Here is an 18214-nt window from a genome sequence, read left to right on the forward strand (position 1 = left end):
GCATGATACCAGCACTTTCTCCATCCCAGGTTTAATTTAAACAGGGGTAACACATGCTAAAATTTAAGCGGTCGTGTTAGTGAAAGACACTTTGGGTAAAAATGTCCACCAAATAATATACCACCACGTGTGTATGGTTAAAAGAGAGACAGAGAGATTTTTGCCACTAGATGGTAGCATCCCACCTCCCTGATCCAACATGCTGCTTTCCAATTCTGCCTCTTTCTCAGCAGGGGAAAGAACTGTAATGTAGCTTGATGAATCACCATCCAACACAAGTAAACCTCTCTTCAGCTCTTATATGCCTGGACATGGGAAAGGGCAATGAGAAGCTAAACCATTACCTGGGTATCTTGGACAGACAGTGTGAATAAATGCGTGGTGAACTCGATAGGTCTGTCTGTGTTATTGGACAGTGCCAGACATTGGATTGAGAGAAGGTGAAAGACAATGGACAGGTGGGGCGGGAGGCAGTGTTGCATATTGGCCAAGCAGAGCTGGCCAGCAGTGCTGATTCATGGGAGTCTTTATTGATTTCCTATTTCTGCGCCTATGGCAGCCCTGTAGGATGACTGGGACTGCTATAGAGCCACTCTTCAGGAGGCCAGGGCCAGCAGAGAGGCTAAAGCACTCTGCTCACAGTGCTTGACCATAGTGCATAAAAGACAAAAAGCTGCAGTGGAGAAAAGCTTGTTGGTATGGATGAACTGGATTCTATCAGCACTGTGGGTTTGGTGAGAGAAAAGAAAAAGAGACAGAGCGTTTCTTGTGAGCGCATGTATATGCATACACTGTAGCTCATCTGGCATATCCCAAGGTCATGCAGGAAAGTGTGTCAGAGGGAGTGAAGGGGGAGAGTAGAGATCAGCAGAGAATCTGTGAGCTCTGCTGCATTAGTGCTAGTAGACGGAGCTGCTAGTCCCAGGATGATTTTGCTGATAGGGCTGTGGGCTGATTGCTGCAGTGCTAGTTTAATCTGTTAGGCTTGCAGACATCCCTTTAAGAGTGAAACTAATTTCTCACAGCGCCTTGCCTCTGGCCTGACCCCTCCTGGCACAGATGAAAGGAAACAGTCCCAAATGTGCTGTGTCCGCAGTGACTTGCTTGGCTGTGGTACAGGTAAAATCTGCTATATTCTTCAACTGCCATGTGTTCAAACAGGACTCTCATGTTTTACAATCACTGACACTAACATGGCTTTTATCTGACATGTTAAGTGAATGTCAATGTCACAGTGAATCGGTAACCTGAGCAGGGTTTGATACACACATTCTTCTAATGATTTTTGTAAAATAACCTCCCTGGGGAACCTCCCGCTCTGACACATGATATCAGAGGTTAAAAAAAAGCTTCATCTACAGTAGACTAGATATTTAAGTAAACATGAATTTATTGATTCATAATCCCTCTAGATACGAACGTGAGCACTTCTCAGAGGTAGCATGCTTAAAAAAAATCAGGCTTAAAATCATGACATGTCAATCTGTGTGTCGCGGTGAACACCGGGATCATAATGAGGATGTCAAAATACAATTTGGTTTAAATATATAGAGATTGAGGAACATAAGGTCAAGTACTCTCATTCTACAGCTATGGATGCTTTATAAATTCCAATACAAGCCTTTACAAATGAGGTTTGAAGTGGGTCAGGGTATTTACAAAGGTCATGCATAGCAACAGGCCAGCTCATGAATAACCATTTGATCTATATTCTGAGGACAACAGTGTCCTTTCCCACCACCAATTCACCTTGAGGGCTACAAGCTGACAGAGAGGGGGGGAAAATTAACATTGCTGTGGTATATGTTGGCAAAGCATTGGATAACTGTGAGTTGCAACAAGGACAACACCAATTTAACATGCAACACTGAGGGCCCAAGGTCAAGTGTTAAACTGGAAAGCAAACACACGCTGGAAAAATATGTTGCATTGCCTTGTTAGAATAATATTTTGCTTTAATTGAATACGAATTCCTCAACATGACTCATGAGCACTCTGGTCTAGTCACCACCACCTTGGTTCAGTCTTTTCTCTCCCCAACTCTTGTTACAGATAATTGCAAACAGACAAAGTTACTTTTTGAAAAGTATAATGCAGGACTGAAAACAAAGCTATCTGGGTCACATAGATGTACGTAGCTTGCGTGTATCATAACAGAAATGTTTTTGGACTAGATTTTGAAAATGAAAGCAGCTGAATAACATCCCTACAGGCACACGTGACAGCCACTGCTGTTGGCTGACTGTTCACAGACTTGTATGTGGATACACAAAAAAAAAAAATCAAATCTTGAGCTGTGGTGTGTGGACAGACTGCAAAGAGAGATGTTAACGGGATATTCCATGCTTGCCAGGTGGGTAGTGGGCTGAGGAGGAGTGTGTGTGTGTGTGTGTGTGTGTGTGTGTGTGATGCAGAGGCTTGGGACTCCTGAGACCATGCACATAAATACAAAAAATCTTCAGTCATCTGTCGCCTGTCTTCTGAGATGACAGCATTTACCAGCTCAACAGACTACCCAGCGTATTGCCAACAGGCGTGTTCAAATTCTATAGCCACCTCTCTTTTTGTCTTCTCCTGTTGTTTTCTTTCCTCTGGGGTTCTTTCTCTCACCGTGAGGGCACTACTAAAAACGTACATTCCACACCCCACGTCTTTGGACATCTACTTCCTCCACTCGTTTGTAATTGTTGCCTTCCGACAGATGTGTGCTTATTAGAGGTCAGTTTTAAGTACAAGAGGTGGATTTGCTGGAAGGAGTCCAGATGGAGGAGAGGAGAGGAGAGGAGAGGAGAGGAGAGGAGAGTTGATGCAAGGCGAGGTAAGGGGAGAGGAAAGAACAGGAGATACTTCACCTGATGTTGGGCCTCCTCCAGATTCCCACTGGCCCACAGAGAAAGCCCTAGACGATGGCGGATTTTCGCCTCGTCCTCACGCCGAGCCAGCTGCTCAGCAAGCCGCAGGCCTGTCGAAAGGGGAGGAAACAGGAGCAGATGAGAGACAGAGAGGAGGGAGAGAGTAAAAATTATTCAGAGCATGCAGACTCTTAGGTATCTTTCAGAGTAACAGATGTAAGCATAGCGTGGTACTGATGTTCTGACAGCGAACAGGTTTCGATATTTGGCCTCAGTTGTAAGATACTGCTCACACTGGTACTAAACACACACACACACACACACACACACTTCTACCATAGAGGGAGGCTGTTAGAGCACTAATCGGACTGCATAGTAATCAATGCTAGGGATCGACTGGCTGAGCAAACACAAACACACGCCTAATGCTTGCATAAAAGAAGCCACACAACATCATGAACAAGTCTACAAATATTTGCAAAACACTGATGAGCTAATAATAGACTGCACGCAGACTCACAGCGCAAAGTCGGCTCTGTGATATTTCGTTTGAGAGACTTTGAGAGCTGTTCGGGAAGCCGAGGGAGGTTTGAATGTGCATGTACATGTGAGTGTGTGTATCTAGGTGTGTATGTTCAGCGAGCGTGCCTGTGTCAGATCACCTGGCGAGTACGCAGTTTGTTTTTCACTTCCAATCCCTCAAGCAGTGAGGCGTATGTCACATCTTTGCATGTGTCCTCAGCCTGCCTGCTGAGTACTTGGTTCTGCCCAATTACTGAGATGAAAATGCCACTCCGCAGAGGACAATGAAAAAAAAAAAAAAAAAAAAAAAAAAAAGCGACAGCTGCTGGGCCACATATCACCCACAAGGTGCTAAATGCACAGTAAGCAGCCTGCAGTTTGCAACAGTCCATTGCTCATGCACAGTCTCACTTAACGCGGGCTGCGTTTCACGAGTCTATTCTCTCCGTTTGCTTGTGCGATGGAGGGGTCTAAACATGCTTTTGGTCAAAGAGAGGAGAAAATGGGCCAAGCCACCCTCGTCCTAGTCTGCTTTTCTCGGCATTCCTGGAAAACAGTCTGTGGCTGGACCAGATAAGCCAAGAACAGAGAGCGTGACCCGAAACAGCCAGCCTATTCCGCAAGACCCAGCACACCACGCAACCATAGACTTCATGGCTCCTCCATGGCCACGCGAGCCGGCAGCCTTTGAAGCCTGCAACAGTCTCCCTCTCTCGCCTTATCTTTCCACACACCCTCCGTCTGCACGCCTGCCCTCTTCCCCCATGCATCTGCTGTGCTCCTCTCTCTCTCTCTCTCTACCTCCCATATTCATTTTCTCATCTCTGCGCCTGTGTCTCTGGTCCCCCCCCCCTTTGCTCTCTCTACCTGTTTCATCTCAACTGTGGTGGCAGTGCTTGCGGGGCCTCGGCACTGCTTAGGGCTCATTAGGCACTGGAGCAAGAGAGAGGAAACAGATCTAAATTATCCTTTTCATTCTCTGACAGCCTCACCCCTCACTCATCTCAACTCCAGGTCTGAGCCTTTCATCTGCACGCACACACACACACACACACACACACACACACACACACATACACAGAGAAAACCTTTCTTTCTCTGAGCTGCTCTGTGATAGTTCTTTATGATCAAGCCTGAATGTCAACCAACTCTATGTTTTCTTTAGTCTCCAGTTGACAGTGAAATAATACATGTGAATTATGACTCCTACCGATCTCTGTCTCTTTCCCTTCCACCCGCTTGCCATCTTCTTTCTTTTTCTCCATCCCTCCTTCCCTCCCTAACTCTCTCATTTCCTCTGTTCTACCGCGCTGTATCATTCAGTGTCTGTCACTGTCACCGTGCGTGCCTTTGGTGTGCCCCGCAGGCACAGTCACGTAGCAGCGGCTGACATGAGGATGTGGCCGTGGCTGGCTGCACCCTGAAGAGCAACTAGAGAACACTTTAAAGGCTGCTTGACAGCTGGGTGAGAGATTCTCTGCAGCCCCTGAGGCCCACGCACCTCTGCCTTCAGACACAAGCTTTACGTGCAGACACCACATGCACAGAAAAAGGGCACGGAATCTCATGCACTGTAGAACCACAAGTGCGTTGAGCCTCAAACCAAATACCCTGGCACATAGGCACTCATCCACATGACATCACAGTGCCCTTTGATCATGACCACATGTAGAAAAAAACAGTGTGTAACATACAGTAAGTGTACCATAAACAATTTTTTTGAGGGGAAAAAAAAAGTCCTGGAGGCATTTTCCTGACACAGACTTCCACTGCTGTGTCTTCTCCCTTCTCTACGATGGTGTGAGCACCCATATTTACCTATTCTGTCCAAGAAAAACTTCTCCAGACCTCTGGCATGTAGTCAAAACACTGAGGATGACAGGGATTGTATACTGGTTTGCATAACATTGAAGAAACAACCACATCAAATTTGAATTCATCCCACATAAATAGATTTCTACAGTGATGAAGACAGTATTGACATTTGCATTAAGCTGAGGAGTAAATTTTGGTATTTTCAAAAGTTTGCTTAATAATTTATGAGATAACTAGGCTAATTTTTTTTTCAGTTTTTCAAATATTATTCACTACTATATATATATATATATATATATATATATATATATACACTTGAGGTGAAAGATATTGTTTGTCCTCAGCCTAAGAAGTAAAAACTCAAACTGACAAAACCACAAAGATCTACAAAAGTTGAGAGCAAAAAAAGTACAGTAGCACCAGTCCAACCCCTACCGCCACTTTAACAACAACCAGCACTCAATATTTATAGAATGAAAATAGCAACACTGAAAACCGGGAGGGGTCCACACATGATGATGAAAGGTCCAGACATTTCACACTGAGATACATATCATGTAACTGCATTTAGTTTTTATATGCCTCATGACAGGCTGCTCAAAGGCCGAACAGCGTGAATATGTTTTATTAGAATTCCTGAGTCTGTTCTATTATAGTGTATCACATATCGAAAGTATGGAAATGTACCATTTATATAATTTGCATATAAATCTACAATGTTTGGCTAATGTTTGTTACACATGATGATTTCTTATAAACAGATTTTATACAAGCTTGTACTGTACAGGTGTGCTTTGTATATAGTATATAGAGAGAGCTTACTACCCTGTAATATGTTCTCTCTCTCTCTCTCTCTCTCTCTCTCTCTCTCTCTCTCTCTCTACATATATATATATATATATATATATATATATATATATATATATATATATATATATATATATATATATATATATATATATATATATATACATACATATATATATTATATATAAATAATAAGCTAGCACATAAATATATGTATAACACCAGTGTTCTATACAATCCATATGAGAGGGGAATTAAACATTTAAGCTATAATACAAAAACCTGATTGGATTTATTTTCTTAAGGGTATATACGTATGATATGATGATATTTATTTTTTATTTACAATATGCATTAATCAATATACCATCTATTTTATTCTGGTTCACATATAAAGCATCAGGTACATTCCACCAAAAAGCTACCTTTGTAGGTTCATATTATAATTTCATTATTTGTTGTTCCATTAATGAAGCGTTTAGAAACTGTAATACCTTCATTAGACGCTACAATGACGGCATTGATTTAATGACACTATTGTGTTAATCATTGAAAAGTGCACCCTGGTGTGAAATGCCTCTTTTGTTAAAGACTGAGACTGTGCTTTGCAGTGTCTGTTAATGTTAAATTACAGGTGACTAACTTTGGGGGTTGTTTGGGCACTTGAAGTGACAGAATATATTTCTTCCTATCAGCAGTTAATTGGTATCTCCATGTGTCTTTCACTGTAACCTTATCATTCTGTATTACTCTGCGCAACACAGAATGAATATCAGACACACCCACACACATGCACACACTCATATATAAATACACACGCACTGATTTGGAGGTCACATGCTGTCAACAGTATCTGCACTTGTTTGGAGCTGCCTTTCTATCCCTCCTCCCAATTAATCTTTTTTGGGAAACAAAAACAAAAAACAAGCAGTGCAGCATGAAGAATAAAAAAAAAACTAGCAGTAGGAGTAGAAAAAATAGAAAAACTGAAGGGAAAAAAAACCTTGCCAACTTTTCGGTCTGGGTAGGTTGGCCAGAAATAATTGGCTGTCAAGGATAGTGAAGGCACTGTTCTTTTTCACAGCCAGACCGAGGAACAATACAAGGACAGTGCAGGGGACAACGGGAGGACAGGGTGGAGACAGAATGGCCTGTCGCCTTTGTTTCCATTAAAGCTCAACAAGCAGGCCTGCAGAGGGTGTCTGGGTCACTGCAGGCCCAGCTAATTCTAATAACGTGGATGGAGGAGAGATAGAGGAGATGTACTCCTGCTCCCTTGCATGCACTTCCTGCAGGGTGAAATATGGAACTCTCCTCTTACACGAGCTGCAATTTTCCTGGATTCAAACAGGGTTTGGGTCATAACGCGGTGGGTATGCCTGAGCATGAAGTCTGTCAATGGGCATGGATGAGGCTGGCGGTGTGGACATTCAGCACACATACAGTAAATGGAGGCTTCCACTTATCACATCTGCGGTGACAAACACTACACTGTCACTGACATAATGAATTTTTGAGGGGCCAAGCTGCAGGTTTTTATTTCACCATAATCGGTAGGGGGACAATGAAGAGTGAGAGGCAGGAGTCTGTCAGCTACTGTGTGAAAAGATCCTTTGGCAGCTCACTGCAAAGAACCCTCTGAGAAAAGCAGATACAGAGGTGTGAAGAACAGCTAGCAGTAAACAGGAAAAACGCCTTGGCGTGCATCCTGATAGGTTTGCACAGACACAAATGCTGGTATACCTATACAGCAAAGAAGACAACACAGGCGCATAATACACACACAGAATCCCCCGTGCACTTATAACTCATAAGCACAAAAGCCCAAACACACACGCATGCACACAGCCTAATAAAAATGTGGCAAAGGCTTAGCAACAAATAGGCTCTGAATTTCATATTCATGAATTCACAAACTCTAAGCCTATCAGCTCAGGCAACAAAGGCAATCCTCTCTCCTGTTCCCCCTGACTCACTCACCTTCCTGCAGGTACATGACAGCCTGTGAGTAGTTTTGCAGTGCGTGGTGTGTTCTCCCCAGGCTGCCATAGGCCAGTGTTTTGGCAGCCAAGTCATTAGTCTGAGCCGCCACACTTAGATGCTGTTCTTGGAACACAACCGCCCGCTCGTAGTTTCCAAGTGACTCGTAGGTAAGGCCCAAGTTTCCATAGGCCCGGGCCTGGCGTGTGGCTCTTCCCGCCTCCTCTGCGATCTCCAGATCACTTTGGTGGCATCGCAGGGCTGTCTCATACTCTCCCATAGCTTGGTATACAGCACCCAAACCGCAGCTGGCATCTCCCTCCAGTAGTCTGTCCTGGGTGTCACGGGCAATGGCCAGCTGACGCTCCAGACAGGAGATGGCCTGCTCATAATTGCCCAGCTGGCTGTGAAGTGCACCCAGTTCACCATAAGCCTGAGCCTTGCCTCCACACTCCCCTAGCTCATGAGCCACTACTAGCCGCTTCTCAAAACACACCAGCGACTGCTGTAGATTTCCCATGGCCCTGCAGGTAGAGAGAGAAAACCAATGAGCGTCATAGTGAGGAGGATTAGATGAAAGATAACAACCTAAGACAACCTAGAAAAAATTAATTGGCATTTTCTGGTCAAATTAAATAAATACTGAGATATCAACCATGCCTACAACACTCAAAATAAATCCATTCATCTCCCTGCTTATCTCATATCTAGAGAAAAATATATTCTTCATTCATAGAGATATATATCTATTCTGAAAACATCAACAGAGCACATAATGAGGAGTGCATATTGCAAGAACACTTCCATTTGCAAAGCACCACATAATTTCAGTATTGGTGTGAATAAAACACAAATTTAGATGTTCAACAAATTGCTGATAGCTGCTGATGTTGACAGAGTAAAGTGGGTGTGGAAATCTCTGAGCCCTAATGTGAAATTTAAATGTAGGTTGTGTTTGATGGGTAACACTGTTTAATACGGGCTGGGTCATCTGTCGAAGGAGCCCAGCTTCCACCCCCTGGTGTATGTTTTGACAGAGAGGCATTCATCCCTTCTCAACATTTAATTCGCCTTCATATCCTTCAAACAGATTTTATTCACATTCTCAGGCACATCAACAATTCCCATTCAAATGGAGCATTACAAGAATAAAAGTCTTCAGCTTAATTAATGTTGTGTGATAATGTATGTGCTCGACTAAGAGCGGTTGGAAGACGAGAAGTGTTTGTGTGTGATGTCTATTATTCCCCTCTGAACTCATGCACAGCTAATACTGCTGTGTGTGACTGCTGTGGTGCCATGCTGATGATGCACAATAAAAAGAAAATCATCTCTGAAATGAGGATTTCAGCAAGCCTTTCGTGTTTTATTTTGCAGTGTAGCCTCCTAGGATGCTCTCGGCTCTTTGACGCATAAATGGGAAATAGAAGGGAGAAGAGACACAAGATGTAAGAGGTTGCCTCGAAATAACTGTGCTTCCCCCAGTTTCAGACGTCTGTGTGCCAAAGCCTCTTTGCATACTGATAAGGCCAGGGCCACTAGGCTGCTGCTGAGACAGCCAGCACCAGGCTCAAATACAAGCCTTCCTCACCAGCAAGGTGTCTCTGAACTATGGTGGTCCTTGATAGGGAGTGCTAGGAGAAAAAATCATGTGCAAAGTAGGATTACTGTGATTATTACCCAGTCAATACAATTACCTGCTGCTGCAACAGCTAGGAGAAACTGATAGTTGAAAACTGCTTTATACAAGTATTTTTCTCACAATGTCAAATAGAGAATTTAAAATAATACGCCTTTCACTCAAAACGGACTCACCTGTGTCCATTGCCTAAGCCTCTGTAGGCCTTCTCCTGGTCCTGCATCCGGTTGAGGCTCTGGGCCACAGACAGATACTGGTCATAGTACTTGATGGCTTCCTCAAAGTCTCCCAGAGCCTCATAACAGTCTCCCAGGTTTCCATAGGCCCTACCCCTGTCCATTACTGCCTCGTTGCCACTCAACTGCTGTAAAGTGGCCAGCTGCTGCTCCAGGTAGCCAATAGCTTCCTCCATCACCCCAACATTCATTTTTGTGATGCCCATATTTCCATACACCTGAGCCTCCACGACGGGATCCTTTAGCCTCCTCCCCAGCTCCAACTGCTCTTCGTAGCTCTTGAAGGCCATGGCGTACTTCCCCAGGGCCATGTAGACTGCTGCCAAGTGACCGTGGGCTTTGCACTCTCCTGGCACGTCACCCAGCTCTTGGTACACCTCTAGCTCCTGGGTGTGGTAGCCCAGAGCTTTGTCATATTTCTGCACAAGCCTGTAGGTGGCCCCGAGGGCAGCATAGGCACAGGCTTCCATCCTACGCTCCTTAACCTGAAACCAGATAGAATTTCAGAATATCAACATGAGGGACATTAGCTACATTCCTGTGAATTATATCAACAATTACATTCCACATGATATTTCCCACTTATATAATGATTGTGCTAGTATACGTTGTACTACAATCAAAAAGTTTGTGTATTAGAAACTGTACGTGTCCATACCTGGTGAGCTAAGGCTAGCTGCTGCTCATAAAACTGAATGGCTCCAGCCACATCCTTTTTACAGACAAATATGTCCCCCAGGTTCCCAAGAGCTCTGAAGCGAGCCTGTGCATTGTTCAGGGACTGGGCCAGTGAAAGCAGGTATTTCTGACACTCCTCTGCCTTAGCAAAGTCTCCCAGGGCCTTGAATGCCAGACCAAGGTTACAGTACGCCTTGGCCTGACTCAGTTTGTCATGGAGGTCCTTGGCCAGAGCTAGGTCCTGCTCATAGTATTTGACGGCATCTTGGTAGTTGCCCAAACAGTAGTGGGCATAGCCCAGATTGTGACAAACTTTCCCCTCACTCTCCATGTCTTGGAGGTCAGGGGACAGGCGGAGGTACTGCTCATAGTAGGGCACAGCCTGAGGGAATTCTCCACGAGAGCAGTGGAAGTTGCCAAGGTTGCCCAGAGCCCGAGCCTCACTCTGGACATCTCTGAGCTCACGAGCAATGTTGAGGTGGTTCTGGTAATGCTGCAGAGCGCGGTCATGGGCCCCCAGGGCTTGGTAAGCCACAGCCAGGTTGCCATGGGTGGAGGCCTGTGAGGCCCGGTCATTGACCTCCATGGAAATCTGCAGCTCCTGGCGGTGGTAGCGGACAGCCTGGTCAAAGGCTCCAAGGGCATTGTAGGCATTACCCATGTTACCGTAGGCCCGGCCCTGAGCAGCGTAGTCATTCAGCTCCTGAGCAATGGCCAGGTGTGTTTTGTGGAGTTTCAGTGCAGTCTCATAGTCCCCTTTCATCTGGTGGATGATGCCTGTGGAGAGAAGAGAGAGAGCGAGGGGGATGAAGTTAAAGACCCATTCAGGAGAAAATTGTAATTGAGTAAAATTCAAGTGCCTCGTCAGCTCCTCATGTACAAAACAAGTCATTTGGTTGTTAAAATATGCTCTCTGAGCCATCTGTTCTCTGCTTACACTACACACTCTCCCACAGAATTATGGTCATTAAAATGTAGTGCAATCAAACAAAGTTATTATAACACCAAAATAGAATCTTTTGATTGAATAAGCTGTCTTTGATGATTGTGTCTTAGAGGGATTTTACTAAAATCAACAACTTTTCCACAGGGTTGGAAATGGTTATGAGAGAACAAGAAAGCAAGACGTAGGAAGTTAAAGTGGTGGAGAGTGTGAAGAGCTGATGGAAAGCTCAGCAAACAACTTTAGAAAAATGAGATAAGTGCAGAGAAACAATAAATAATGGAGAAGCCGGTGCATTGAGCGTATTATCTCTGATAAAATACCATCCTCTGAAAAATAATGGCTTTACCCCGCAGCCAGACAGCCATCTGGCACACACACATACATACACACAACATCCAAACAAATGTGCCCCCACCCACATGCTCATACACCCTGACAAATACACGGCAGAGAGTAAAGAGACATCACAGCATATCTACCGTATCTCTCCTCCTTCCCTCTGAGACTCACAACTAATCTCTGGATTTCTCCTTTTGCATTGTCACTGAGCCTTCAATGATAATAATTGCACTGATAATATTAAAGCTCACTGAGAGAGGAGACGGATGGCTGCAGGCTGGTGGATGGAGAACTGCTTCAAGGGAAATAACTGAGTCCTTCATCCACCATACCGCCTGGTCATCACGGCTTTGCTGCATCAGCATGGAGACTAATGGGCTACTAGGACGGGGGCCACCGATAGGACACCAAGGATGGAAACGGTTCTGGAGCCAGAGTGGGTGGGAACCAGAGAAGGAGAGAGGCTTTGTGGCTTGTGGTGAGTATGTGATGGTGCCGCCGGGATTAGTTACCGCCATGTGTGTTTTCCCATTTATTTCATCCGAAACCTGCCACATTATGGGCCTGAACACAGGCTACATAAACAGTGGGATTGAAACTAAACAGACGGCTCAGACGACAGCATAAGTTATACAGTAAATGTGGATATGCATTCAGATTTTGGCTCAATTAACAGGAGTACATGAGGCCAGTGAGAATGGAAAAAGCTTTGGTGCATCTACAGTATGAACCACTGGGCTGCATACTGGTGGTTTGACACATTATCAGGTATGTCTATTTACACATACAGTGCATACATACTTTTGTTGGTTTCACATGACCCAAACCTCTGAAAATTTGCTTTCTATCGCAAGTTTGAACATTATATATATACAATTTCCCTTAAACTATGGCTAAATGAGGAGATTAGTTTCAAACTAAAACTGCCTAAATTGGGCGTCTCAAAATTAATCAAAAAACAGCTTTTTCTGCAGACAGATTGGATTTTGCTGGAAAAACATAATCAAAAATCATCTGCCTACTTAATTCAGACCATGATTCAGCATGCCGCAGAGACCTTGCTGACAAATCAGACCTGATTTTTTGTTTGTTTGCTCACTCGTGTTCTCAGGTTGAAGTGATACAACCTGGACTGACCTTGTAATCACCAGGTCACCACCCTGAGGAATTGGTATGCTAGGCGTAGCTCAGAGTAAAACACAGAGAGAAACAGTGCAGCCAAATAATACAGGTGGAGTTCAGGGTGCAAATGACATAACTTCACAATGAGGACACAATAAGCGGAATCCATGTGGTGCTTTGGATACGGTACAGTACAAATATAGTAAAGTGTCTTTTTCCTGAGCCAAAATGAGTGGGGCTTAGAACCTTTTGGATTTCCAAGTTCTACTGGCACAGACATTTCCTACACTTTGAACAGAACACTCAGCTTTGCCTTTCCTGGGAGTCTTTCCTAAGAGGGGAAGCATGTTAAGATTCACAGCAAGCTGGTTGGAAGAGCACTGACAGCTCTCGCCACAAAGGCACTCCCAAGGTTATGCTTTCCCCAACGGAGGCTGATCTTACTGAGGATATAATGCCTACTGATGTATTACTAGCAAACATGTTCCATGCTGCAGGCTAAAAATGGATCTAGGGCTCAGCAATGGGACGGAAGGGTAGGGGAGACAGCCAGGACAGAGGCTGGGGGTGTATGGCTAGGTTTGAGGCTGGGCTTGGAAGCTGTAGCCAAAATTGCCATAAGCCTTAGGCTATGCCTGGAGCCACACTTGAAGCAAGAAAATATTTTCTGTGCCCCCCCATATGGTAAGAGGATTATTGAACCCACTGGGAATAGTATCCAGCAGGATAGTAAAGAAAACCATACCAAACATGCTGGTAAATACTGCTGGAAGACAAAAATTGGGAATTAGTAAGGGGCATCTAGCTGAAGTGGCCAGTGTAGCATGTTGTCCAAATCAAAATGGCCCTAACACAGTGTCAGTCTTGAGATTCAATTTAACCTCTAAGTTTAACAACATGGTAAGTATGTGGTTCATATTAAATGCGCTCGGCTGTAACATATTAAATAATATGGCTTAATTATTTCTCTTTTGTGCACAGCTTGAGACAAAGACTGAAAAACCAGCATAAAGCACACACCATATCATTCAAATACTTTTATACAGAGCCCTATCCATCCAGAGCCCTATCCATCCCCCCATAACCAAAGACATTAAAAGCATGGCAATGTGTTGTCAATTTTCATTACACAGCTGGCTGTACATAGAAGGATATGCTGCAGTGATGACTTTGAGGGATGGTGTCGTGTTCTGAGTAAATCACTGTGTCATTCTTCCAGCAGCTATGGAGATCCAGCGCGCTGCTGCCTACAGTGACCTAAGAGGATTTTACCAACAATGGTGCTGCTGCCACTGGGCTGGAGTGATACTCAAATAGAGTAGAGATGACCAATCTGAGCCTGAAATACTGACTTGGGTGTGTATATTTTAGAATGAGGTCAACATTATAATTCATATCCATGTTTGAAAACCCTGAGCAGGATGCTGGAAATGTGGTATTTGTGGAAATGTTGATGCCTATTCAGGCTTCAGCTCAAGGACATTGGCATGTGTGAAATATCAAAGTGCAGAGTCAATTTCTGAAGGAGATTCAAGTGAGACTGGGTGGTATTTCATCCTACCGGAGCTAGTATATGTAGCTTGGTATGTCTGGCTACCTTTTAGAATTTCTAGATAATTTGGTTGCTGTGAAAGTATTCACAAAGCTCCTTGCTTCAACTTTTGCTTAAAGAAACAAGGTTATTAGTAATGAATGCAACGTGTCTGACTGATCAAGGCTGTATTATGTTTTTTTTAAAATGATGAATAAATAATTAAATATTGGAAAATAATAACTGTCAAGAGAAGCACAAGAAGGACATCCTTTTTGTTCTTTTTATACCACACACGTCATATGCAATAGTGGATGTGATGATCTGTGGGGGGAAGTAGTGAGCTGAGGCAGACACTACATCCTCCTGGGGTCTGCAGGAGTGGGGAAGGGGCGGAGCTGGGCTCTGAGCTTAAGGTACCAAATCCTTACTCGCAGACACAGACATCTCCTACAGTCTGACTGAAGATAAAAAAAGGACAGGGTACGGATAGATGGATGCATGCTGAGTGGGTGGTCTGCCAACAAAAACACACAGACAGAGCGCTGAACCCCTCCGCCTGCAGCACCAGCTGAGCTGCTTCCTCTCCTCTCCCGCTGACCCTCACCCCTGCCTCAGCTCACCAAACCAACTGTCGCTGTACTGTCCACACGCATAAGATCTGATTCCTCCTACCACTTAAACAAACAATGTTCCGTCTCACTGTCTCAGCTCGACTTTTTTTTTTGCACTGAACAATCGCCTTTCCATTTAGGAACAGATCACATTTCCTGCTGAATTTGCAGATGTTCTGAAAAAAGGGGGCATAGTTGCTTAATGCAAAAGAATGCTACAGCTCTTTTGTTTCATTTAATAGCTCCGCAGTGAGAAGAATAACAAACTGCGTACAGCAAGCTTCACTTAAGTGTAAGCACAAGGGCTAGGAGAGCATTGTTTTGCAGGGCCTCTAGTCCAGTTTCCAGTGTGGTCCTGTGTCACAAGATTGAAGGGGGCCATGCAGGGGGAGGAGGCAAGAAGCGTCTGCTGCTTTTTCCACAAACAGAAATTTGGGGCTTTAAGCTAGCAAAAATCTCTCTCCATCCTAATGATCCCTCCACCACTTCACCTCTTCTCCGTCTATTTTTGTCGCCCCCTCTCTTCTTCTGCAGGTCTGCTAATATTTACTCAAGGTATTTACATGGTCATTAATGGAGAGCTGAAGATGTCACCAATCCCAGATAAATGCACTTCTTTATGTATTTGTTTGGCTCTTTCTCTCTTACAGCGTTCTTTCATTCATCCTGTCTGGGCCATTAGGCTCGCTAAATTCCTCTGTAAATTCTCCACTCTCTCGCTCCCTTTCCTGGCCAGACTAATAATATATCTACAATCATTGCTGTTTCTGAATGCTTAGATACCAAACTAAATAATCTCTATGAATCAATGTTCCAGGCAAGTTTGGTCCCTGTGTGTAGTTTGTAACAGTAAAGTTACCAGATTTATGTTCATGCAACCACTGTTGTTGTTATGATGATGGCAAAGATGATGATGTAGTAGGAGTAAAATCACGTCATCATAAGAGATATGTATCTTAACTGCTAATTATTCGATGTATATGCCATGCACTTCAAAGTGTTTGCTATCATAATCAGGTGCTAAAGGGTTCTCAATATCAGGGTCAGTGTTACTACATTTCAACATACTTGACTGCCAACAAATACAGCCTATTAAAAATCATTAGGCTCAATCTACTGATGTGACACTGTTATTGACAGATATGTTGTTATAAAACCTGGAGATCAGATGTCTGGAGAAAGCTGATTTCCAGAGCTGATTTTCTGGAATGTAGACTCGAGCGCTCATTCTCTCACGTGACCCCTAAATGGAAAAAAGCTGTATGTGCGTACGTGTGAAAGAAATTTAGTATAAAAGGTCTGAACTAATTCAATACAGAAGTTATGTCCTGCTTTTTTTTTTTTTTTTTTTTTTAGACACCAATGAGCCAGTGACAAGACATGAATACAGAGCATTGCAGTGTACATTGTCTGATTGTGTGCTGTGAACTCTTCTTCCTGTTGTTTCCCTCTTTCTGATGCATTGTTTTTTGTGAACATCAGCAGAAAGCACTCCCTAGGGATGCTGGATAAAAAGAAGAAAAAAAAAGAAAATTGCTTAATTAGGACTTTTACCTCCAGCCATTCTAACTGATGGAGTTGACATTTCACGTGACTTCTTTTAAGACATATAGCCAAAACAAAGGAGCGTGAATTGGACACATGGTGAGAATGGAAAAAAGCAAGACCGGGCTAAAACACAAACAAACTTATTTAAAGTCTCTTTGAAGTGAAATGCAAGGGAAAATAATACAATTTAGATTCTGTTTCATGAATACCAGAAATGTGAACTACATGGGAACCCTCCACTTCAGTCCTCTCTCGGATATTAAATATTGCTGACTAGGGGGTAAGTTAGCCAATTAATGAATAATAAATGGGGCTGGAATGCAACATTTTCATATCCTTTATAGGTCAGAGTGTGCTGAGCCAGGGCTGTTGGTACCGCTGGGCATCATGGTTAGATATTAAAGCATGGCGATCTCTATACAACTGTACCTCAGGGCCATGTCAGCTGCTGCTCCTCCCACACTACACGCAACATTAACGACAAGCTGAGAGGGCATAATAAAAGTTTGCTCCTTCCTATTTCGGCAACTTCTTCTTCCCATCTCTCGCACAGCTTCTTTTGCTTTTATCGCTGCTCGTTAATCTTCACTCGATCATCTTTCCCCTCTTTGTGCACGGCGTAAAAGTAGCATTTTTTGAAGTCTGAAACAACATCCTGTTAGTTTTAGCCCGTATCTTCTTGTGCTAAGCATGCTTGTGGGCATTGATGACGGAATAACAACGCACGCTCCGCTGCTTCAAACAAAAACAACAACAACAACAATGGAGCAATTACAGACTGGTGCTTCACAACCTCCACTTCATTCTCTGTTATCTTCATTATTCAGCTCCTCTTGAATCAGCTATTAAAGGTAATTAAGCGATTCATCAAGTCAGTTTCAATTACTGGGAGCTTGACAGCTGCAGATTACAATCAGTAGGGGTGAGGGGAGAGACGGAGGGAGTGAAAGAGGGAGGCATCAAAAAGTGAATAAAAAAAAAAAAGGAGAGAAAGAAAATAGACAAGAAGCACCAACAGATAGGCTACACTGAGATGGGCATTAAGCTCCCTTGGGTGTCAGAGTTACTGCATCTTCTTGATGGTCCAGCTTGTCTAGGCCGTCTCCATGGAGCAACAGGCTTCATCTCCTCCACCCACTCGTTTAGCTTCTGCTCCGTCATCTGCCGAAGGTCTTTGACACCGCATCAACTACACTATCATTACTCTGTCATGTACTGGAAGAACTGTAATGTTGCAACTAATAATGAATAAGACCGCCGTGGCCGTCGTAATGGCAATCACACTACAGACAGGAATAAATTTGCCGCCTGACATAGTGTATAGCGCTCACTCGTAATAAAGCTCACATGTACTGTAGCATCATAAAATGTTCTCTCTGTAGCCCCTAATTTATGACAACCAGTTATCGGCTCACTTTTAAAATCAGGTGTGTGTTGTAGCTAAGAGCAACCCAGGATGTGTGACCATTAGGCCGGTCAAATGACGACTTCAATTTATGTTTGGCTGATTAACTCCACTCTCTGCTTGCACCCTTTTACACATTACGTTAAAGAATAATTCATCTGGGAGGAACTATTATGCCTT

At 43.8% G+C, this 18214-nt stretch overlaps 1 protein-coding gene across 4 annotated transcripts in view; it reads right to left on the minus strand.

Moving 5' to 3' along the window:
- LOC121903690 (tetratricopeptide repeat protein 28-like) overlaps positions 1-18214 on the minus strand; it is a 168546-nt gene that overhangs the window by 15168 nt on the left and 135164 nt on the right. For 3 of the 4 annotated variants that reach the window (XM_042420990.1, XM_042420989.1, XM_042420991.1), the window contains 4 exons: positions 10510-11306; positions 9792-10336; positions 7977-8500; positions 2853-2962 (listed from right to left, as the gene is read on the minus strand). In XM_042420990.1, coding sequence (XP_042276924.1) covers positions 2853-2962; positions 7977-8500; positions 9792-10336; positions 10510-11306 — 1976 coding nt within the window. Of the gene's footprint in view, positions 1-2852; positions 2963-7976; positions 8501-9791; positions 10337-10509; positions 11307-16486; positions 16586-18214 lie in introns of all 4 variants that reach the window. The other variant, XM_042420992.1, reaches the window with a different exon arrangement.

Source organism: Thunnus maccoyii, chromosome 9 (genome assembly GCF_910596095.1).
Source record: "Thunnus maccoyii chromosome 9, fThuMac1.1, whole genome shotgun sequence".
NCBI lineage: Eukaryota > Metazoa > Chordata > Actinopteri > Scombriformes > Scombridae > Thunnus > Thunnus maccoyii.